Source organism: Pagrus pagrus (assembly GCF_965226575.1).
Source record: "Pagrus pagrus genome assembly, chromosome: 8".
Lineage (NCBI taxonomy): Eukaryota > Metazoa > Chordata > Actinopteri > Spariformes > Sparidae > Pagrus > Pagrus pagrus.
The window spans coordinates 25,144,084-25,167,834 of NC_140192.1; the positions used below are offsets into that span (position 1 = coordinate 25,144,084).

Sequence of the window (23,751 nt, forward strand, 5' to 3'; positions counted from 1 at the left end):
CTGATAAGATGATAGTATTATCTATTTGAGGAAGCTCAAGGAACAGTACGTTCAGGTGGAGTAATACAATGTGAGTCATCCAGAACAAAGCAGGATGAAGTCACTCCGTCTTTTATCTTTCACTGACATCTTGGTATCTGGAACTTGATATAGTCACGGGCCTTTCATCATGACGTTTAAGACATAACTGATTTCAGGCAATATTCCTTAAATAGTTGATCATTTCTGGGGCATAAAGTCAAGAACAAAACCTTTCATATCACCACATTTTCATGGGTTTTTAGAGGGTTTGTAATATTCAAAATAGAGTACACGTCACTACAGACTGTTTCAGTAAGTGAAGAAGGCTGGGACATTTGGCAGAATTTAACATTCACTGATAAACAATGAGAAATGTGAATTATTGAAAAATCAATTGAAAGTTGCTCTATCCTTCACCACCATTTTGTTACACTTTAGGAATCTATTAGAAATTAATCATTATGTCTTTTCAAAAAGTGAGTTAAAATGTTTAAATGAACATTTGGTTAATCATGAATGCATTCTACGTCTTGGAAATTATCAGCAAAATCATAGTTACTGATACAGAGGCAAAAGTCAAGATTAGCTCAAGCCGCTGCCAAGGTTAACACAGAGAACAGTATCTGCACCAGATGTACGACGTACCTGAACATGACGACACTGAAATTCATACTGAATTATGAACAAGACAAGTGTGTCTTCATGTTTATATTTGTTCTCAATGAGAGGTTCACATGGAGTAGATGATCATTTTTTCATATTTCACATCCTGAATACATCCTGCTAGGGGCTGATCCAAAAGCACACAGATTATTAAATTGTATTAATGAGAGACTGGCCTTATCAAAACACAGGAAAGTAGCCATATACAGTATGTGATTGTCTGTATTTAATGACGACTTCCTCCCAAAGAACAATGGGTAAAAGCAGTGACAATGAGCTGCGTAGTTTCCTGTTAATGTAATTTCCTGAATTGCATGTGTGTCAAAGTGTTAAAAAAAAGAAAAAAAGAAACATTAGTCCAACTTAGGCCTTTGTAAATCCCTTCTGACTGAATTCATTCAAGCTTACAATCTGCCCGCTTTGATGTTTTTTGTCAGGCCCCTGATACATGATGAGTATGAGGAACGTTTTAAACTAACACCTTTAAAATGACAATGACAAGAAGGTTTACTCTTCAGTCAGCATGGATCGGATGAGTATTTCATCACAAACCCCGTGAGATTTGCCTAACTTGCAAGGTTAGCACATTTCTAATCCCTGACAACGACAGAGAAGGTTCCCCCGCCATCCAGGAGAGGACGATCAATTCTGCATTCGACTGAAAATTGAAGTCCAGGTGAGAGAAAGGAAATTATGTTTTAACCCTTCCTTTCTGAGTTCTGATGAGAATACACGGAAACAAAAATGAAACATCTTCATCGTATATTCAAAAGTCTCGCATAGCTTTTTTAATTCACTCTGAGATTCTGTACAGCCACATTCACGCAAACACGCACACACTTGCACACACGCACACAGAACATTCGAAAGCATACATGAGCACACGCAAACAATTACGTGAAGCGAACATAAGGGTGAAATGTTTTCCACAGATTAAATGCATATAGCTGTACTTTGGGAATGGACCGTCTTGCATTCCATTTCATGCTATAGTTGATATGCATAGAAAAATCACAACTAAAACAGTAAAGCTTTCATTTGACATCCAAAATCAACATCACATGCCAATTTCAGAGATATCTTGTACATTTTTTGTGAAATGAATAAAATAAGTGAGTATCTTACGTTTGAAAATGACAATAAAAAAACCTGCCTTATTATTTTTTTTACCATTTCACAGCAAACTCTTACAATGCTACGGAGGCAGAAGTACCAGTTTAGGGTCCTGGATGCCTTCCTGATTTTACGTCTTAAATTATATAATTATTATAATCAAGAGACCATTAAAACATAACCCGATCATTTAAGAGTCCATTAAGGTCATGCATAGAAGTTCACATGTAAGTACAGGTTACACTGTGGTTTCACTTTTCCACAAACCACTCTTCATTCCAACGGAGCTCTGTGATTGGTCCGTGCCGCTCATGTCCTGCTCCAGCTCGAGCACTGACTTTTTCAGGGTGCCGTTTGGCGCAGCGGCCCCTGGCACAGTGGTGGTGACGCTGTTCAAAGGGTACGAGCAGCGCTTAGTGTCTCGCTCCGCAGCTGCTGCCAGTTTCAAATTGTCTTTGCTGGCACATCGTCTCTGAGCGCCGTGCATGGCCGCTCTGCTCGCCATGGTGGGCAGCAGGGGGAAGGGCTTGCGGCTCCCGCTGCTGCCCCCGTCACTTCCCTCTGAGGGGCTGGTTGCCACCGACTCTCCAATGCGCTTCCCATTGGTAAGTGGGCTGGCTTGGTTCTCTGAAAGGCTGTGGTGGATGCTGCCGTTCTCACTCGTGGCCTGTTTGTGAGCGGCATGTGAAGCACTGAGGTTTTCAGAACCAGGGGGTCCTAAAGCTCCCAGGCTGCCCCCACCTCCAGCAGTCCTTAGAGCTTTGAGACGATAGTGGCCTCTGCCCTCACCTCGATGGTGATACTGGCTGCTTCCTTGTTTAGTTCTGCTACTCACCTTTCTTCTCTGGGGATGCACTGGGGCTGCAGAGTTAATGGTGGGCAGAATATTGTTTGTTGGCTTGGTGATGTTGTCAGTACTGGTGCTGGTGTTGTTGCTTGCAGGGGCACGTGAAGTGTTGTTCGAATTTTCGTGTGCCACCTGCAGCAGGTTGGTGAGCTTGCATGGCCCGGGGCCCACGCTGCTGATTCCACTCGGCGTGGATGAAGAGCGAGCTGATGAGGAGTTATGCGAGTCACCAGGTGGATGGCAGTTGATGAAAAGCTGTGATCCCTGCTCAGAGGTCTGCACCCCGCTCCCTGTAGTGCAGGTGTGTGTGTATGTGGACATGGGATGGGAGCGGCGATAGCCTGGGCAACAAGACAGCCATGAAGCCTGCACATCCAGACGGCGGAAGCAGTGGTGCACCACCAGAAACACACCCAAAACAATAGCAGCCATCCCATAGAGACAGCTAAACAACAAGCTAGTGTGCCCTGTCAGCCACATCGCCATGGCTCCACAACACCACAACACCACAAACAGGAAGTGGGTTGCCACCAGCACCAAGAACTGTGTCTTCAGTGAATACTGGTCCTCTGGCACCACAACAGGGTTTATAGGCCCCACCACTGAGTCTGTGGAGAGGAGGCTGGTGCTTCCTGCCAGTGCAGGCTGGCTCTCAGTCACAGGAGAGGACAGGGTGGTTCCGGTGCATTCTTTGGCCTGACGGTGCCTCAGGCGAAACACAGTGCACAGGAAATAGATCCAGGTCACCAGCACCACGAGGCCAGCCGGGACAAAGAAAGACCCCAGACTGGGGCGCCAAACCAGCCAGCAGCTGCAAGAGGCAGAAAATAAGTCAGAAAGGTCAGTGCACAACAAGGACACGTCTGTGCATTCGGCATCTCCCACAGAATTATGCACTTCAGCACCAAACAAAATAACACAAAGTCAAGAGTGAAAAAAGTCAAGGATGAAAAGGGAAGTACTCACTAAGGGCTGTTGTCTCCGTAGTTGTTGACATTGACAGCTGCGGTGATCCCACAAATGATAAGAGGGACTCCTCCAGCTATCAAATAGAACCTTGAACAAAAGTGACAAAACACATCAAACACAAGGTCCTGGTGGCAGTCTGAGATAAAGAGCAGTTCTTGTACAACCTTTGGCTGCGATGATGTTTTTTAAGAGTGCATGTCCGTGTCATTTTCTTTTTGTATTTTTATGTTTCTCTGACCCGCTATAATCTGAACGGAGCTGTGTGATCCTTCACTCCCTTAGCGGGCAGACTGACACAAGGGTCAGTAAAGGCTCCAGAAGTCTGTGATTTATTGCTGTATGATCCCATGTGGCCGAGTGGGCTACAAAGGGGCCAGTGAGGTCAGTGTATGATGGCAGCTTCAGGATCACAGGGGCAGGGGGAGGAGAAATAGAAGGGAATATTTGGAAAGACAGTGCACCCCCCCGAATCACCCTGCTGTGATTTATTTCGACCCCCTCTGCTTCTGTTATGTTGGTTTCATAGATTCCTCCCCTCCCCCACTCTGAGTTCATATTGACTTATAGCTTTTTTGTGCCTTACAGCGGCACTCTGTTATGTCCATCCAAGGTTTCCTTACAAACAGAGGGACTTTGGTTCATGAACACAATGACCCACTTTGATGGGCCACAGTCTGGGTGGCTGTGCACCAGAACTCCGGCATCTGTCTAAAAACATAAATCGCACTGATAGCAAACAACAATCTCACAGTACAGGAAGAAGGTTGAGGTGAGGCTCGCTCGCTGACCTGAGCATAGGTCGCTGAGTAGGTGGCGCAGGAGACTCTCCGTCCGGCTGCCGTGGCATTCTCCACACGGTCTCTTTGTAGATGACCCTGGCGCTGACTCCGATCCACAGCAGGGTGGACAGCGAGGAGTAGTGCAGGACGATGCCCACCTGCCACATGATACAGTCAGATAAGATGCCGAGCTTGCACGTGACAAATCACAATGAGGAGACTGTGTTAAATCAGGACTTACTGCTTGACAAACCACCGGGTAGCTGGTCAAGCTTATCCCTCCTGCATAGATGGCTGATGTCATGGCGATGTGGAAGCAGGTATTAAGTAATGTGTGCCAGCTTTTTCTTGATATGTAAATAGAACTGTAGGGGCAGAGAAGACATTAATGAGGAGATAAGACAAATAACAAACAGCAGCGAGAAGTCTGTTTATGCACACACACACTGCAGTACCTGTGGTGGAGTATGTGTGTGATGATGATGGTGAAAAGGCAGAGGAGGAGCACTGCAGTGCAGGCATAGACCACAGGGTGGAGCACCCTCACAGAGATGGGTGCTGAGTTGGGGAAGTCAGGCACCTCCTAGAGAGAAATCACACACACAAATGAAAGTCTCATTCAGCCCGGTGGACCTGGATGAATGACAAAAGCTGAAGGCTGTCTTACCTGCAGCACAGCATAGTTGCTAAGCAGAGAGCAGCGCATCGTGGACGTGCTGCTGTCACTGTGGACCAGCTGACAGCCTTCCTGGCTCCAGCTTCCCTGTCTCTCCAGTGCCTTCAGGCTCCACTGGGCTGCCACAGCATCAGAACCAGGGGACAAGTGGCGCAGGGAAACCCAGATGGGTTCCGAGTGGTTCCACATGCTGCAGCCGTCTGCCAAAGAAAGGAGGAATATTACCAATATAAAACTGTAGTGATGATTGTAACGTTTATTATATATGCCTGAATTGTTGAGTAAGTCATTTTGTGATGTCTATTCTTCGTTTTCTGAGCCTGACTCATGTTCTTTTATACTGAGTTTTTACAATTCTCTGGTTGACTCAATAACCCTCGAGACTGGGACTCGCTGTGCCCTTTCTGTGGGTGGAAAGACTTAAGTGATTACAAAAATTGTCAAGGTCAAAAAAAGAACCGTGTAGAGAAAATCCACACAAAACATCGGGTGTTTGTTTGATCCTCACAGGGAAAAGAATGAAAAAAGTCCCAGGATGCTCTGTTTCTTTCAATGGTTCCTCACCTAGGCCAACAAAGATGACAGGTGTGTTGACGCTACGTCGGCGAGAGTGTTCCCCAGTGTTGCTTGAGTTCCCAGCCAGAGGGAAAAAGCTGCCAGTTCTGAAAGCTACAAACTGCAGTTTACAGTCTGCAGGAGCATCAGGAGGAAAGAGAGTAGCTGGGAGAGTCACAGAGGCCATGGCTACTGAATTCTAGAGAAAAAAACAAACAAATACAAAGTGAAGTACATGTTGATTACTGTGAATAAAGGAAAAATAGGTTACTGATTGCACAGTCTGTAATAGACCCATTGAGGGGTGCTCATGCCTCACCTTTAAGGGAAAATTGTTGAGGGAGGTGTTGTGGGAGCCGGTGCTGCAGCGAAAACGAAGCTGCTGCTCATTAGTGGACTCTGCCATTTCCATCCCCTGGCTGACCGGCGAGACCTCACGACGCTGATATGCGGTGCAGGTTATGCCCGTGAAATGGGCAGGTCGGATTAAGTGGGCCTCCATCACAATGTTCCTGGACACCTGTACGTATCCAGAAATAGAAACGATAAAGATTGTTGCAATATGATGTCATTTGTTCATCAGTCGCCCACATAATTGTCTCACATTTTATTTTACATTCAAACACACAGTGTGCAATTTCTGCTGCTCAATCAAAACAACTCAAGACATAAATATTAATATTATTATATTTAACATAGCTGTATTTTGATTTTACATTTGAATTACTTAATTTATCTGTCTAATGTCTACCATAGTTGTTGTGGGGTTTACAGAATGTATTTTACATTTTAAGTATCTTCATTGATCTATCAAATTATAATCTAAAAGTTTTTAATGGCTTTCTACTGGCCTATTATGGGACAGCATTTTCTTTATCAGTATATGTCATTATGGTCCTGTCACTTCAATTTAATTTAATTTTAGTTTTATGTGTTTTCTGGGTTTTTCCTGGTGACTTTTGCTCCGTCTCCCTCCTCTTTTCTTTCGCTCGTCATCAGCCTGATTTTCCCACCACACCCGCTCGCATCGGTCTATTTAGCCTTGCAATGTTTCCAGTGTGCTCTCTAGCCTATCAGCTCCTTCCCTGCTCTCTTGGCTCCTCCGGTCATTCCCCTTCCCTGTGTTTCTCCGCCTCATTCCACCTGCACCTCATCCCCTCATTAGTTAAGTTTGTTTTTAAGTCCAGTCTTTAGTTCAGTCTTTCTCGAGTCGTCTGTTGTGTAACTGATGTTACTGTTGCCTGTTCCTGTGATTCATCCTGGAATCGGAATGTTTTTTTCTTTTCTCTGTTTTGTATTTGTCTTGATCCTTGAGTTTAAATAAAGATTAAATAAATAAATTAATAAGGTGTGCTAAGTATTACTTTCTGAACATACATTCCATGTTTTGTAATATTACGATATGATATTACTCCCTAATTTCATATACATGTATTTCTTGTTCATCACAATCAACAATAAGTATATAAGTGGGATTCTCTAAAAGCTCTACTCAACCTCTAAAGAAAAGACATGATGATGAGATATGAAAAAAAAACAAAAAAACAAAATGAAAGCATACCATGGAGAAGTCCTGAGCATGACTGTGCAGCTGAGGCCAGGCCAACGTCTCCAGAGAGTAGACTATCAAGCTGCAGGCTCTCTTCTCTCTCTGGGCAAGAGTGAGTATCTGGTCGTCCACCTGCATCAGGTTACTCCCCATCTCCACCAACACCTCTGACAACTGAAAGAAAACCCACAGACATTTTACAGTGAAACGATAGTTACGCCAGGAGACAGCATTATAAGCTCTTAAAAATGCACATCAATCTTTCTCACCTCCCGCAGCTGTCTGACATATTCCATGAACTTCTCCATCAGCTGTGCCACATACAACACATCCACAGAGTCGGTGAAGCCTGCAGCCTCCAGGGTGTACGTGCGCACCTGATGTGCCAGGGTGACAGCATTGGACGCATTGATGGGCCTCTGTAAAGCAGGAGCGAAAACATAAAAGTAAATCTACTGAACAGGAACCGTATGTTGTAGTAAACCTTTCTCTGACAGCAGTACTGACCAGGATGAAGGTATGCAGGACACGGGTGATGCCATTGGTGTAGTGACAGTCTGAATAATCACCTTCCTTCCACTTTCCATAACTGTCACACTGTCGGGAAGCTTTTTTCTGCTCAATACCTACTTCCACAGACAGGGAGGTGTAACGCAGCTGCAGGCAGTACTGATGTGAGGTGATGCCTGCCAGAGTTCTGGGCCACCTGGGGATTAAAACCGGAGAAGAATGAGAACGCCGAATCATAACTTATACTATGAAAATCATTGCAGCTATAACTAACCTGAACTCCCCACGGTTGTTGACAACTTTATCCTCTGGACAGAAGGAGGCACTGTTCTCCAGCACCAGTATTTCAACGCTGCGAGACGTATTACCCCGCCCAGTAGAAACCACACACTCCCACTCTCCCCTGGCCTCCACATGTACGTTGAATAGTATCAGCTCACTGGATAAAGAGGGTAGAGACTTCTCATTATGACACACTGCCACCGCAAATTGCAATGAATGTCACAACTTGTTAAATATTCTTTTTAAAGTGCATCAACTCAAGGCAAGAATAAAGTACATATTTATAGACGGCATCTTCAGAGGGCAGTCAGATTGTGACTTAAGTTTCTGTACCTGGTGATGAAGGTGCAGTCATGCAGCACACTGTTCTCCAGCTGGACACCCATCTCTGGGTCGGAGGTCACCAGCTGACCATTGTGACGCCAGTGTAAGGTGGTGATCTTGTCCACCAAGGCGGCGGTGCAGTGGAAGGGCAGCCGGTCGCCTTTGAAGACCACCTGACGCTGGGACGGCAGCAGCGACAGGGTGTGCAGCTCCAGAGGGCCGTCTGAGCAACACGGTGGGAAAAGATGCAGATGTGACCGTCAAGACATCACTCTGAATTATTTCTGCTGCTCTCTCATTACCAAACCTCAGCTAAATGTTTCCACAGAAGCTATTATGAGTCTGCTGTTCTAGAGCAGATTGGATGCAGGCAGCGGCAATTCGTAAATAAAACCCACAGGATTAGTTGTCAACACATCTCACTGATACTTTTAGAAATATGTCCCGGCTGAGCTGCTGGGATGCATCTCTTTCCACCCTTTTGGTCTGCCAATTCTTAGAAATTCTGGGATGAGCTTGAGCACTGTTATGATGCACTGTCATTGTCATCCCAAAGCCAGTGTTCTCTGAAACAAAGCGGTGAACCGCCTCATTCATATGTCTCATTCTAGCCAGGCTCTCACCACAGCTCAGCTGGCTTTCCCTCAGTCCACGCAGGGGCTTTCCCTTCAGGCTCCTGGGGTAGGCACACAGGGTTTCGTCCCCCAACCGGGCCGAGCTGACGCGGAAGAAGCCCGGGACCCAGCGCAACCCGCAGTCACATGTCAGGTACTCTGAGTTGAAGTTTCTGGAGAGAGAAGTGTGAGAAGGTTTTCCCTTTTCACTCTGCATGGCTCAGATACAGCGATATCTCTAGTTGCTCATTATAGGATCAACATATCACAGATGTACAAGACAAAAAATACTTGAAGGCTTGATGCATATTTGTTAAAGGGTAACACCAATTCTATATATTAATGGGTATTTTATGATCAAAGCTCTTGCAGAGTACTACCGCATATGTCTGATAAATATTCTCCAGTGATCACTCAGTCACTCAGTGGCTAAGCTGAATTGTGGGTAATGTAAGCACAATCTTATCTTATCTTAACACTGTTGGACTTTTTATTGAAAATCTAAAAAGAAATGACAAGATCGATACAGCAGTACCACTTTTTTATTCCACGTATTCTTCCTCCTTTTCTAAACCTGGCGCCTACATTATCCATAATGAGTGACATCACTGGAGGAAATTTATCAGATAACATGGTTAAAATGACCAATTTCAAGTGTATCAAATGTACGTAAAGGCTGATTTGCTGTCATACTCAAGATAACCTCCAGTATTGGAAAAACAAAAATATTAATCCCAATGTTGAATTACAGCCGCCCCAACACTCTATCTGTCACATGTTAAAGATGGATTGTATTCACTCTGCAATTAATTGCCTGTTGTCAATACTAATGCAAGAACTGGCAGTGCTGCATGAAGAAGCAAGTGTTTGTTCACATTTGAAATGTTTGCAGAGAAGATTATCTTCTGATTTATGGCAGCATTGGCTCAAATATGTTTTTCATCTGCAAATAAGGCCGAGATAAAAAAATATACAAATCAAAATAAATACATGCCAAATAAATCTCCATTGTTTATTTGAGATTTTCTGCAGTCATTCTACAACACAGTGAGAAAATAAATATAAACTGAGAGAATAAATGTTATCTTTATCTGTGGTATGTACTGTTTTATTCAGATATGGAGTGATTTGCTGTGAGTGAATGTGTTGGAGTGCCGGCAGTGTCTCATACTCACACTAGCTTGAGGGACGGCAGCTCCTGAAACACCCCTGGATCCAAGGTTGATATGATGTTGCCAGAGAGGTTCCTAACAGAAGTTATAAGTTAACTCAACAACTTCTCCGACAACTCATAAAGTACAATATTATTAATGTTTAGTTCATTAGTTCATCTGTCGCTTACAGTTTAGTGAGATTGGTCAATCCCTGGAACATGTCGGCAGTCAGGCAGCCAATGCGGTTGTTGGAAAGGTCGCTGAAAGTGTGAAAAGACAAAGGAATGTTACTCGTCTCAGTCACTCAGCCACAGATTGTAATATCTCGACTCTCGGTATACTCATGTTGTTTTTGTGATATCAGGTCAAACACTACATACTCGGCATACAAGTAAAACCGAGCAGAACCCTTCCAGGTCCCATTTATGATTAAATAAATAGTGATAAAAGGTTTGTCTTCTTGCCTCTGGTATTGTGTAACTAGAGGGCTTAGAAAGTTTACCATCTAAATAAACATGCCCACAGTCCCTGCCACTTTCTCTTATCTCTTCTCCGCGGGACCCTAACGAAGGTTTATCACCGATGGGGTAAAAGCAGGGCCCCTGTTCTCCCGTCCACCTCTGAGTGTGATGTATAGCCACAGCCAGAGAGGGATCTGCTCTGTTGCACCTCTGACACTACCCAGCAGAGAGCTGTCCAGAGCATGTGTTTATCTCCCCCTGTTTGTTTTGAGAAGCCCCAGACCTTGCAGGGAAAACACAAGTAGGGGGAGGAGGGAAGGGGAGTCACGCGGCGCAGCACAGACGATCAGCTCCGACCCACGCCGCAACCAGACCTCGGTGTCCAAAAGCACAGTGACTGAGCAGCGAGTGGCTGCAAACAGCCGCCTTGTCACATCCAATGCCGTGTGAGGAGGCCCTGAGGTTTCCACAGTGGTGGATCGGGGCACCAGACATGACATTGCATGGCCCCCACAAGGATCAGCGGTAACACTTGGTTAAGGACGCCTTAACCAAGTGTTACTGCCTCAATATAACGCATGAGCAGCCAAAACAGAATCGGCTTAAGATAGACTCGAAGGGACATGTGGGCCTGTGTCTTTCCACAACTACTGTGAAGTTGGCAAGCGACGCTGCTCATATCGACTCCTTTATTTGTCTCATACCAAACAAGTGAATACAGAATTTCCATGCCTGCATTTATGATTTCCTTTAATATGTTTGCTGCTCTGAACCAAATGGAATGTGGATCATGTTAATGTCTACTTACAGTTTCCGAAGCTCAGACAGGCCTTGGAAGGCTCCGGGCATGATGGTGCTGATTAAGTTGTGCTTGAGGTCCCTGGGGAGAGAGAAAACATTAGGTCAATGAGATAATGCATGCAGGGATGATGTTGTCTTGTTGTGTAAGACCAATAGATCTAAAGTTTGAGAAACACACTAGTTTGTTTCTTCTGGCCGAGAGTTAGTTTTCTGTCTGTATAGTAGGTTGTAGCTGGGGCCAGGAGCTTAGCTTGGGTTATTAAGCCCAGTCACCAGGATATGTTAGCAGTTAATGTTTCTTCAAACCACAGATATGTCCAAGATTGACATTTGTAGCAAACGTGGCATATCACATTCTCATTATATGCTTATTAGCTAACTTTTGCATTGGGATGCGGAGATGGTGGTGGAGTTATTACAGCTATCAAGGCTGACAAAGACCCAACTGCAGTTTGAGTCAGATATGCAGATATTTCCATGCGTTTTTGTGGTGACCAACACCGGCTATTTCTCACGCGAGGTCGGACCATCTCCATCTGTGATCGTAGCCACCAAAACAGGTACTTTAAGCCAAACCATGATATTTTTCTAACCTTAACCAAGTGTTTTTTTTTTGCCTAAACGAAACCAGAGCATAGGCACTGCACTGTGACAAGAGAGAAATAGAAAATTCAACCTAAACAAACGTAAATTTGCAACATAGAGAAACATTGAAAGTTGAATCAATCTTATTCACGCAGAATTAAAGAGAATAAGCACATTTCCCAAAATGTGGAACTGCTCCTTTAATTTCAAAATGAAGAGGAGTGGAGACACATTTCCTAAAACTGGCTCCTCCACTGGGACACAGCAGGGTATTTCTGCACACAGATAGGAAATCTTATCCCATCAGCCAACTGGGCTTGAGCTTAGCAAGATGCAGACACTCGACCAAATAAAACATTAGCGGAATCTAAAACTGCTAGCAAGCTTTTTCTGCTAGTTTCAAAATGACTCCCCCCGTGTAAACTTACAAACCATAAATATTAATCCCCTTAACTGCCTTTGAGGATGTCATTTCATTCTCTCCGCTGCACTTTTCTCCACCCTCTTCCCATTCCGTACCCACGCCCATGTGTTTAACTCTTCAGCCAGATGCCCCTCTCCATCAGCTAACCTGCCTTAGATTTTGAATACAAGAAGTTTTTTATTGGCCAGGTGGGAATAGCGAGGTTAAAGCGGGTCAGAAGACGGATGGTTATCGGCAGGACGAGGCCGATGTGCATTGTAATGTGATCCATGTTCCTACAGCATGAATAATGTCTGCTCCCATCGGACCGGTCACAGAGGAGGATTTCCTAACAGGAGCTCAAAAGCATCACTGCTGTGGCTGCATTTTTGTCTGTTTCACTTCTGCCCAAGATGCCGCTGTGGTAGGCAAGACCTCAGGGGACTTTCTGCTCCTTTCTTTCCACAAAGATTATCTGTCAGGGCTGTTCTTGACCGCGCTGCCTCACACCATGTTCAACCTCAGGCATCTCCTAACCATTGTCTTGTCTGCTTTCCAGGAGATGAGCTATTTTGATCAAACTAGAGCAGGAAAATTGTTACAGAAAATGGCTTGCCGTAGAGAATTAGATTGTGCGGTGTGGCAGGGATAGAGTCAGAGATCAGGGGTTCTGCTGTTGGTCCAAGCTCTGGCTAGGCCATCGCTCATATCTGGATTACAGACGGGAGACAGGTTATAATGATGGAGCAAAAGCTGTCTGGCCTGGGACCAAAAGGCTGAGGTCTGTTGTGTTTGTCTCAAAGCAGACAGCCTTGGAAGGCTCAGCCCAGCTCTTTGACAGCGTGCCAGCTTGTCAGGCAGAAAACTTTGCAACAACTTAACAACTTTCTAAAAAGGTGGAGACGTTTCCACCTCCATGATTCTGACCAAGAAGTTACAGAAATCATCTTGGTGCTGGTGTGTTCGACAGAGACCAAGAATACTCTCCATTGTCTGTGTGTGGCCTTACAATGCATGTGGTAATCTGTGTGTGCCTGTATGTCCTGCTCTGAATGTACACGTTTCTGTGTGTCAGTAGCTGTATAGGATTTGTTGACCAGGGCGGGGGGGAGAACAATACTGCAGTTTCCAGTCTGTGTGTCCCGGGGCTCATTAGTGCAGCGATGAAAGACGAGGCACTGCCCACTATTTCCTCTCTCTGATGACTGTCTCTCCCTCCCTGTCTGTCCTTTTCACACTCTGGGATTTGCTGTGTAACACTGACCTCCATGTATACGCACTCAAACATGCATTTGCATTACAAAGACAACTGACAAGTGAGGAAGAACCCATGTCCTGATTTCTAGATAGCAATCTTACTTTCACGCCGCTTGTCTTTCAACAGCCTTTAGTTGCGAGCTGACAATGACAGCCGAGTGATGTTGGTAGCTTACGTTTCTGTCATTTCTACGTGTCAGGGGCTATGTACCATATTGATATTTCTACAACATGTGTCATATCCCCTTCACGTTTACATGCTTATGACCTGACTGTTATATCAAATGGTGGTGGAGTTACAGGCAAGAAGGCTGCCAAGCCAGTGACCACAGTTCTAGACTGAGTTCCAACATTTGTAAGAGTGAAACCACTGGATATTTTTAAAGAGACCTCTGGACAATGTCAAGCAGATAAGTTTGATGGTAGGTCTGTACATCTCCAGCTGTGTTCTTGGCGAGGTAGGTATTTTAAGCCAAGACATGGTATTTTCCTGACCCTAACCATGTAGTTTTTGTGCGTAAACCTAACCAGAGCAGAGCTGTCAACATGTCTGCGATTGTAGAAACGTGCATTGCCAGCATTTATTCTGATGATTGGGTTGCTGCTTGAGGCGAGCAGCTCGAGGCTATATTACATGGGCTGCATTTGATTCTGCTGCATCCTTGTTTTCTACCATCCACCATGAGTCCAACAATGTTATAGGAGTGCAATATTAAACCAGTGTAGGAGTCTTTTCCCTCTGTTTCTGCACATTAGGACTCTAGATCAACACCGTGCCTCAATCAATGGAACTAGGTGGAGATTTTGTGCGAAACTGTTTCCTTTAGTATGTCTTCTCTTTATACTTGTTTCTCTATGCAAAATAGACCCACATTTCAATTAAACTGCTTTACAAAATAAAGGTCTAATCAAAACTGGTGGTATGCAATACATTGGTGAAGCACTTAATATATTGTATGGGTAATAAATAGACAAGAGAGAGAGTTTATGCTGGTCAAACATTAAAATGATTATACATCTTTGTGTTTTGTGACATCAACGTTAATACTCAACAAAATATGCGTTTCCTACAGTCTGCTCTTTTATTCCCCGCTTCAGAGAGTAGGGTGTTGTGTGTGGCTATCATCAGTCCACTACTTCTGATACACTCTCTTATCACCAAGCTGGGGAATGTGGAGGAGCTCACCCGAGTCAACAGGAGTTGAAGCAGTAGCCAAGCGCTTCGCTCTGTTGTAGCCCCAAACGTCAGCTCTTGTTCACTATCATAATTGAGGCTAAATCTCAGCTGCGGCCGCTTGCCACACGCCCCCAACTCACAGATGTATATCCGACTTCTTTTTCTTTTCAAAGCAGGCCTCACACTCAGGCGATGACTTGTCTGTGTGCCCTCTGCAGCAGACAGTGCCCTCCCTGACAACAGCTTCACAGCTCAGTGGCCTTGACACTGATGACAACAGCTGTCACCAAGCGAGAGGATCATAGCGGAGATGAGAAATAGTTTAAAGCCTCTCACTTGCTGAGCATGATAAAAGTTAAAAAGGTTAAAAGTTGCAGCTTGTAGCTATTACTTCTTTATTCTCTTCAGTAGCAGCATGTTCTTCAAAAAGCTACATGATTGGTGGTGACACATTATTGTTGTGACCAAGGTCTTCCTCTTTGCGTTATGCTCTGTAACCTCAGGAGTACACTGCTTTATCCCCTTCGCCACATGTGGCCTGTGTGATTGGGCTGTGACAGACTCCAGCTCGCTCCCAGCCCAGAAGGGGCCATTGTCTGCTGCCGCTGGGCCTAACACCAGCGGCTGCCGTTAAGAATGTCTTTTTTTCCCCACAAAACTCCTCCTGATCAATGGGGCTGGTCCTCTGCCATTCTGAAGAGTCATTTCTCTGTGGGCATAAGGGATGAGCACCTGGGCCCCATGCAGGCTGGAGAGGAGCGACGTGCTTGTAGGGCAGCAAGAGGGTAATAATGAAGACGTGGCCTGTAGAGCGCTCCAGACGTGGAGTGCTCCATTATCAGGAGCACAGCAGCGGGGACTGGAGTGCTCCACTGACATTGTTTAGGCCCCGGCCCCGGAGGGAGCTGGGAAAATGACTGAAGCCAGGGAATGGCAACTCATTATCGCTAGACTGGAATCAAGAATTTCCTGTTCCTGGAATTTTTTAATGGAAAGACATTACAGGGCCAATTTCTATACTCACATTTATCTCTTGATGCAAAGCAATAAAAAGTAACTGCCCAGAGGCAAAAACAAATATATATGTCTATGGATGGATGAAGGGTATGTTGGAATAAGAAAGCAAAGGCACCTTGGTTCCTGACAGAGGTCAGTGGAGACCATTTTTGTGCCGAGTGTCATTTCCTGTCTGGTTGGCGTGTCTAGAAGAGGCCCTTGCTCGTTTATTTTTACAGTTTCCTTTTTCGACATTTTTTTTTTTACTAGCTAGCTTTCCCCTGTAGGGAGGGGCAGGTGGGTTAGGGGATTCAGTACTGAGCAGAATCGGCCCTGTGTATGGCCCCGCAGACCCCACCTCCCTACTCCTCAACACACTTGCTCACAATGGGGGCTCTGTAACACAGGCCCCAAACGTACTCCTGCCTTCCCCCCAAAACAGGAAACCGGGATCTGCCGAGCTCTTGTTTTTCTACTAATTTCCTGCTTTGCTGCCCCTTCCCCAGATTATTTTCTTTATTTTTTTCTGGTTCCTCTCAGATTAGAAATACCTAATCAACTCTTTTTTTTTGTCTGTGTTCATCTGGAAGCCACTTGCCTTGGTGCAGCCATGAAGCTGAAGGAGCAAAGATACACCTTTTCTATTAAATGTATTAAATCCCTGTTATTTGGAGACACACTTCAGATGTTTCCTCTTAGATCTGGACAATCGCCACCTGATCATCCAGTGCCTTTACTTTTAGGCCCTCAACTCTGCTCTTGAGAAACTGTAAAATAAACATTTGATCCAATTGTAGATGTACAGAAATAGCAATATACACTTTCATTTGATGTGTAAAATGTCCTAAGCTGATTATATGTTTCTATAGTCTGCAGCAAGAAGAGCTGGAGATTATTCTGCCAAGGAAAACTCTGGAACCACGGACTGTTATTGACTTCAGTTCTGGCTTCGGGGGCGATGCCTGTTTGGGCAGCTCTGTTAACTTTCATGAGATCTACCAGCATGCACAGCAGTGAGAAACAATGAAAGTCGGTTTATGGCTTCAGTGGGACATACAGTCGATCATAATATCCGTTCGTCAGATTAATGATCATGTAAAGTCAAAGCTTCTCGGGGCCGGTGGTGACAGTTTTCTGATGAGACAAAAGGCGGAGAAATGCTGTTTTATTCCGTCAAACTGAGTCATTTGTACTGAAAGACCCAAAAGTCTCTTTCCCAATAAGTTCATCGAAACTGGGCTGAAACAATGCACACTTAATAGCTGGAAGGGAAACAGGAACAAACGCCTTTCATTCAAATTATCAATGAAAAGAGAGACTCATGATCGTGAGCGTATTTTCTGCCAGTAGGTGGACTACAGCATGCAGAGAGTGGGAAGGGGGAGGACCAGCGAGAGAGCTGGGAGAGGGGAGATGCAAAAATAAAGCAGAGAAGGAACACAAACGGAAGTGGGGGGAAGTAAGCTTGAGAAAGCTCAAGTTCCTCTGGAGGAAAAACGCCATTGAAACCATATCAAGTTTGCCGAACGAGTGTGCGAGAGAGAGTTACTGGCGTATAAAGCGTACAATTTGGTAATGGGCTTATGAGGGGGCTCGCTCGCTGTTTCAATAAACCCCCAGAGCCATGACTGAGCTCGGCTTGCAATACAAACACACCCCGTTCCTTCAGTTTATCTGAAAGACACATCTGGAGTCTATCAACTCCAGCAGCACCCCCCTTTCTGTTTCCACTCTCCAGCACGCTTAACCCCTTCCTCACCCGCTCCACCCCTTAATGTCATGCACTCTCATTAGGTGACCGTTGTCTAACCGGGGGCCACTCGGTGGCGTGTGCGGGCAAACACACCAACACAAATGTTCATTTTTTTCTGTGAGGGAGAAGTGAGGCTCCCATGCTGGCCTTAGCTCTCTGCTACAATCTGAACCTTGTCTTACCCAGACCGGTCTAGACAGGAGGGCTCGTTGCCATGTCCACACATTCTCCACTGTTTTTACATGCTATACTGCTGCCCACCTCTGCTTTGTTCCCACTCATTAAGGTAATTTGCTTAGCCTGTGTGGAAATAATGTTAATCTCCCGCTAAGCAAAACAACCTCAGCTTTATATAAGACAAACTGCAGGAGTGCGCTTTCCTTCGTTCCCTCCCTCCGTCTTCCTCTCTTTCCCCTCTCGCTTTCTCTCTCCAGCCACCATACCATCTTTAGCCATCTCGGCTCCACTTCCCCTCTGTCAGATGGTAAAGTTGTTTAAGTTGGACCACTTCCTAACCCCTGGCTGCTCAGAATGGCAGAGGCGATTTCAAGGTCGGTTTCAGCGAGGCTCAGGCGAAGACAGAGTGGCCTGTCTCCCCCTTTTTGTAAAACAGATACTATCAAGTCAAAAAGTAATGAATCGGCCCGAGAATTCTTCACCGTAATGTGATAATAGTGTATATGCTTTCCATCATGCGGACATTTTCCTAAACACATCCAGCATCTGCACATTCTCATGCACTGTGTGACTTATTGGTCGCAGGTTTCAGTGCAAGCTTCCCTTAATTCTTGTTGCTCTAAACACATAGATCCTAAATCCTTATTTCCTGCTCTTGAATGATTTTGAGTCAACAGGAAGTTTTTGAAAATCTCAGAAGAAATTTCCTGTGCGTGTGTAAAAAGTACAATCCCGTCAGGTACTGTATGGACACATTCAGACTCTTGTTGACAAAGTCTATCATGCTGCCAACACCTTGAGCCTCTAACCACAAGCCTCACTCCTGCCTTTCAGTCGTGTCCACTGCGAGCGCCCTGCTGCTCCCTCATCCATCATCATCGCTGCCCTCTGCTCTCCCTCTCTGCTCCCTGCTCCCTCTCTCCCTGTAGGGTGAACAGACCTGGTAATGAGGGCCCCTTGTGCCCTGTCTGTCCTGTGTCCCATGGTGCAGTGGGGCCCAGTTGGACAAGAGCCAGACTGCCTCGGCCCTCTTTGCTCATTATTCTCATTACCTCGCCTCAAATCAGCGCGGGACAGGCTGCTGGGATCTGTCCGCAACTCATAAAGGTCCCGGCTCGTTAGTGGGGCTGCCAGCGTCAGCTCTCATCAGAAAGGGCGTGCACAGAGGTGGCGGAGGTGGAGGTACTCAAATAGGTGCACAAGTACAGTATCGAACAGAGGTGGCAAAGGTACGCACATTCTTTACTCCAGTAGAAGTACAGATACTCGTGTAACATAAGACTCTGGTGAAAGCAGAAGTACTGATTGAACTTCTTGAAATGTACTCAAAGTATAAAAGTATCGTCCGTTTCTGTGCAAAGTTAACAGAATCTCAAGTCATATTAATATAATTCAAAGACTATTAAACTCAAAGGCAGAATCAGCAGGATTTGTCCGAGCTGTTCTTAAAAGTCTCATTCCCAGGACATCAAATACCGACATTTTAGGTTGGTAAAGCGTCCCGAACAGCAACCAACTGACAAAGTAAGAAAATCCAGGCAGAGGCTCTGCAGACACGGGACACTAACACGCCTTTCCCCCCCATTCCAGTCTGTCGTGCAACGTCTTTTACGTTGTTTCATCTCGCTACGTATGCCATGCGTGATACGCACTGATAGGGTGAAATCAGTCCTGTGAGAGAAGGCGGGGTGCAATGACACAAATGCTTTAAAACTAAAGTTTAGGAAGAGGAAGGAGGAGAAAGTACCAATATTTGTGTTCAAATGTCGGGAGTTGAGGTAAAAAGTCACATAAGTGCTTGTATTTTGTTACTTCCCACCTCTGGTCTTGAGGCATGATGGTGTCCACTAAAAGTGGCTTATTTTGGAATTAGCAAGCACAGCAACTGAAGTCAGGTATGATTCAACGGCTGTTTCATCCCAATAGCTGGAAATATTGAGGAATTCCAAGATCCAAATGTAGCTGTTGGATGGCAGGCCTATTTAAAAGAGCTACAAAAACACAGTAGTCCAGTAAGAGGGCAAAAACAAACAAGGCTAAATTGCTCCTCTGCACTTGGGTGGTTTGGCAGGTTATGAAGGCAATAGTGGCTTTGAGGAGGTTTGTCCCAATGAAAGGGCTAACTGTGTAGATTGCTGCACTGTCTGGCCCAGGCCTGGAGGAGGGTGGCCTGCCCTGGAGCTGTATTCTCCAACGAACAACAGCAGATCAGACTGCATTCAACTCTCAATAGAAGTCGGGTGTGAGTGTGTGTCTACTGAGAGAGGTAGCAGGCCCATTTGAAATGAAGCAAGGATGGTGCCCATACTAGGAAACAGAGTCACAACAAAGATGGACCGAGAGTGAGAGTGTGTGTGTGTGCAGTCGGGGAGCAGACTGTGTTTATCCTCGTCACGTAGGGGAAGAGATGCAGTGTAATTCCCTGATGTGTGTTTACTCAGCCCTAGTGGGCTGGCCTTTGATTACAGCACTGACCACATAATATGAGTAACTGTTCACTACTGCGCCAAATGACAAGCACATGTAGCCGACATACTGGAAACAATGAGAGGACCTGAAGAGCGATGCCGGGCCGAGGAGACGAAATAAAACTGAAATCTCACAGTTAACATCCAAACCTTCGCTGTGAACTCACTCCTGTCTTCAAACCTTTCCATCGCTGCAACGGTGAATTTCAATGTGGCATTTTTTTCACATCAGACAGCAATTTTACCATGAGCTCAGATGTAATTATAAGCTGTGCAGGGCTCAATTAAAGGTTGAAGACGTCAGAGTGAGTGAGCAGACCTCCGCCGCTGTGTGTCAGCGAGCCAGCAGAGGTTGAGGCAGAGGAGTGAAATGAGGCCTGCATGATTTACGTTATGTCCTCTCCTTACACCAGACGCCCACATCTTTCTCTGCAGAGCATAAATATGTGTGTGTGTGTTAGTTTGTCTGCCTGTTCTGTGTCTTTCTCACAGGTCTTCGAGTTATGAGCCTCCAGGAAAGCTCCACCCTGTTGCCCCCTGCTAGTTTTATCACTGCTCCAGCTACAAGGGCCAGTTAGTGGGTAAGCTCGGGTTACCCAACCCACCGACCCCACGGCGCTGCAGGGAACCTTGTCTGCACTTACAAAAACAAGCAACATCAGCTCATTTTACACCAAACACATCAAGCTACAGATCTGCTTTAGCTTTACTTTGCTATCAATTATTCTCCCAAGTAGTATTAGTCACAGGTTCTTGGTTTACTGTCTTCCTGTCAACAGCTTTATCAGCGTCGCTGGTGCAAGACAGTCGAGGTGAGAACTGAGAACTTGGAATTGTTCACCCATGGCGTTCGCATGCCAGACAGAAAAACAGCAATTCAGCAAATTTGGCTTTTGATCTCGACTGGCACGTCTGGTGTGAGCTCCAGCAGGTAGGTCCTAACAAGCTAAAAACTGCAGCAAATTACCATATTTTTCTTTCTTTCGACATTTTTGAGAAGCTTGTTAGCTTCATGGGTGGCAGCGCCCAGTGGCATGTGGAACCAATATCCCTTCGACGTACCCATCCCCCTCCAACAAGTACGTCTGCCAGACTACAGTATCCGACTGAAGCTGCTCCATGTGTGTTGTTAGCTACCAGGGCGCTATAAAGATTTACTGGGATGCTCTGTAAAACAGCACACCTTCTGGTGGGAAACACAGACTAGATGTAATTCTCACATCACAGTAGCCAAAAAAGCCAGGAGTGGTAGCAGCTGTAGCCATTAAACGCCACGCCTGACTGTAATGAAAGTTGACCAAAAGTCATTTCATATCATACACTGGCCTACTGTATCCGACCTGTACTGCCAGCCGCCCCATCTTCTGTTTTTGATTCTAAGAGATCAACAAGCTACTGTAGTCTCTGCAGTTTTCCTTGTTTGGACCTGCTAAGATGATACAATTCTCACCATCTTAGTGTAAAAAAGGTTGGTTATATAGGAGTAATATGTGTAATAAAGTTAAATATATACCGGTAATCTGTAGTTTTATAATTACACAAAATCTGTGTAAATAGTTATATTCATTACACGTGAGACATTATGTGGAACGTTTGAGACTCAGTTTCTGCACCTCTACGTTCACTTTCGTGGGTCACCCCTACAGATAATGTCTCCCGCAGTGACCTCTTCCCTTTTGACATCACATTCCATGGAAGACCTAAGCTAAGTTGTCAGACATTTCTGTGTTTTAGCCTTGCTCTTAAAGTGACAGTTTGGGTCTTTTGATGTGGGTTTGTATGAGGTATTTATCCCTCGTCGGTGTATCACCTGCAGTAGATGACCGTCAGCTCTCTCCCTGTGTGGAGAAGCAGCGAGTAGCACCTACAGGGAAGCAGAGCATTGTACTGCTAAACGGCACTGACAGCAAGATGTATTTTAGCCACCTAAAAGAAGGCACACCTTAAAAAATATATATATCAGTTAAAGTGTACGCCATATTTTGAAAATCTTTGGTGCTTTACTCTGTTGTCAGACAGCTGTGTAGTACAGTATGGGGCAGGCACAGCTGTGCTTGTGCGTATGAATATGGATGTTGTACACGCCAGCGTGCTATTGTATTTCTACACCATTTAATTTGTGTAGGGGCTCAGGTTCGTGGCCGTAATTGCGGCATGCTAACATTTGCTTATTAGCATTAGTACTACTAGTAGTAGCACTATTAGCACGAGTAGATGAGTTTGATGTTTGGTACGTTAACTTTCAAACCTCTGTAGTCTCAACTAGCCACATATTAGCAACTACCTTTTTTAAGACACACCATATCCAGATCGGCACCAAAAGTGATAGAGCTCTATTCTAGGCTGAGACACATCCATCAAGTGGTTTTTGTGCAAGACTGCTGACAAACCAACCACAACACGAGTGAAAATATAACTTCTTCGGCGGGGTTAGAGTTAGTAAAAAAAAAAATATATATATACTATATGAGCTGAGGAAACCGGATTTGGGAATCATTCTTGCAACACTATTAATCCTGATTGTAATGTCAACTTCATGTAAGCACTAGAGGATTAGTCAGGGGATCGCAGAAGTCAGCAGGATTCATCATCTGAAGACCGTGAATGCCTGAAGCTAATTTCATGGCAATCAATCTAAGACATGTCGAGATATTTCAGCAGTGAACAGACCAACCAACAGACTGACCGAGGTAGGGCAAAGAGCTATTCATAGGCACCAGTTTCCACTATGGTCACCAGTACCGCCATTCAGTTCTATTTCCCCAGGAGTTATCCTGTCTATCATCTGTCTCACACCCCATTCAGAGAGATTACGATGCTACTAAGGAGGGCTAGACTGTCTGTGAACCACAGGCCAAGCTGCCAACACGCCCTCCTCCCAGGGATCTCCCTTATCTTTTGGAGTGGAGCTTACCTGATAATGAAGGACTAAAGTGTAATAATGTGAACTTTTCAGCATAACTAAACTCCGTGATAGCCAGTCTGAGTGTATCATCCTCCCTGTTGGAATGAAGCCCATCATTGGATAACAGCGCACACAGATCAGCGCAGATCCCACTGATACCGTGTCTGTATTTCCCCACAAAGGCCCTGAGGCAAGCCAAAATAACAGCTCCTACATGGATGCATACACTATATCTCATGTTAACAATAAACATGACATTGTAGCATCTATAGAAGTGAAATACTAGTAGATAAACAGGAGGCTACTTACAGTTTTTCCAAAGCGTTAAGTCCAAAGAAAGATCCGTTTCTCAGAACTCTGATTTTGTTGTGGCTCAGTATCCTGTAAGAAAGAAACAACACAGTATTGTTAGAGATATGCCAATGAAAATAAACCAGAACATGCTAAATCACTATCTTGGACGGCCGCTTCTTTGAGAGTTCAGGTTTTACTGAAGGGGTCACAAGAGAAGGATGCGAGCCAAGTGAAATGTCCACTTGGTGCTGCGAGATTAGCCTGACTAGAAACATTATCTTAAGATGTTTCCAATTAATGTTAAAGACGGACTAGGACATCAAGATTAGCGAGGAAGCTGTGATCTTGATAATCATTTTGCATACATTTCTACATCAAAAGGATGTCTTCCCACATCAAACGACTGACGGCACAGACC

The 23,751-nt window shown here is 45.1% G+C and overlaps 1 protein-coding gene across 2 annotated transcripts in view; it reads right to left on the reverse strand.

Moving 5' to 3' along the window:
• Positions 1-888: 888 nt before the first annotated feature.
• adgra2 (adhesion G protein-coupled receptor A2) overlaps positions 889-23,751 on the reverse strand; it is a 43,745-nt gene continuing 20,882 nt past the window's right edge. The window contains exons 2-19 of one of the 2 annotated variants that reach the window (XM_084361094.1): positions 23,349-23,420; positions 11,326-11,397; positions 10,245-10,316; positions 10,078-10,149; positions 8,912-9,075; positions 8,298-8,511; positions 7,957-8,121; positions 7,680-7,878; positions 7,442-7,591; positions 7,185-7,346; positions 5,943-6,143; positions 5,633-5,822; positions 5,060-5,268; positions 4,848-4,972; positions 4,634-4,757; positions 4,402-4,550; positions 3,611-3,700; positions 889-3,455 (exon numbers count right to left, since the gene is read on the reverse strand). In XM_084361094.1, the coding sequence (XP_084217220.1) occupies positions 2,036-3,455; positions 3,611-3,700; positions 4,402-4,550; positions 4,634-4,757; positions 4,848-4,972; positions 5,060-5,268; positions 5,633-5,822; positions 5,943-6,143; positions 7,185-7,346; positions 7,442-7,591; positions 7,680-7,878; positions 7,957-8,121; positions 8,298-8,511; positions 8,912-9,075; positions 10,078-10,149; positions 10,245-10,316; positions 11,326-11,397; positions 23,349-23,420 (3,850 nt within the window). In that variant the 3' untranslated portion in view covers positions 889-2,035. Of the gene's footprint in view, positions 3,456-3,610; positions 3,701-4,401; positions 4,551-4,633; positions 4,758-4,847; positions 4,976-5,059; positions 5,269-5,632; positions 5,823-5,942; positions 6,144-7,184; positions 7,347-7,441; positions 7,592-7,679; positions 7,879-7,956; positions 8,122-8,297; positions 8,512-8,911; positions 9,076-10,077; positions 10,150-10,244; positions 10,317-11,325; positions 11,398-23,348; positions 23,421-23,751 lie in introns of both variants that reach the window. The other variant, XM_084361093.1, reaches the window with a different exon arrangement.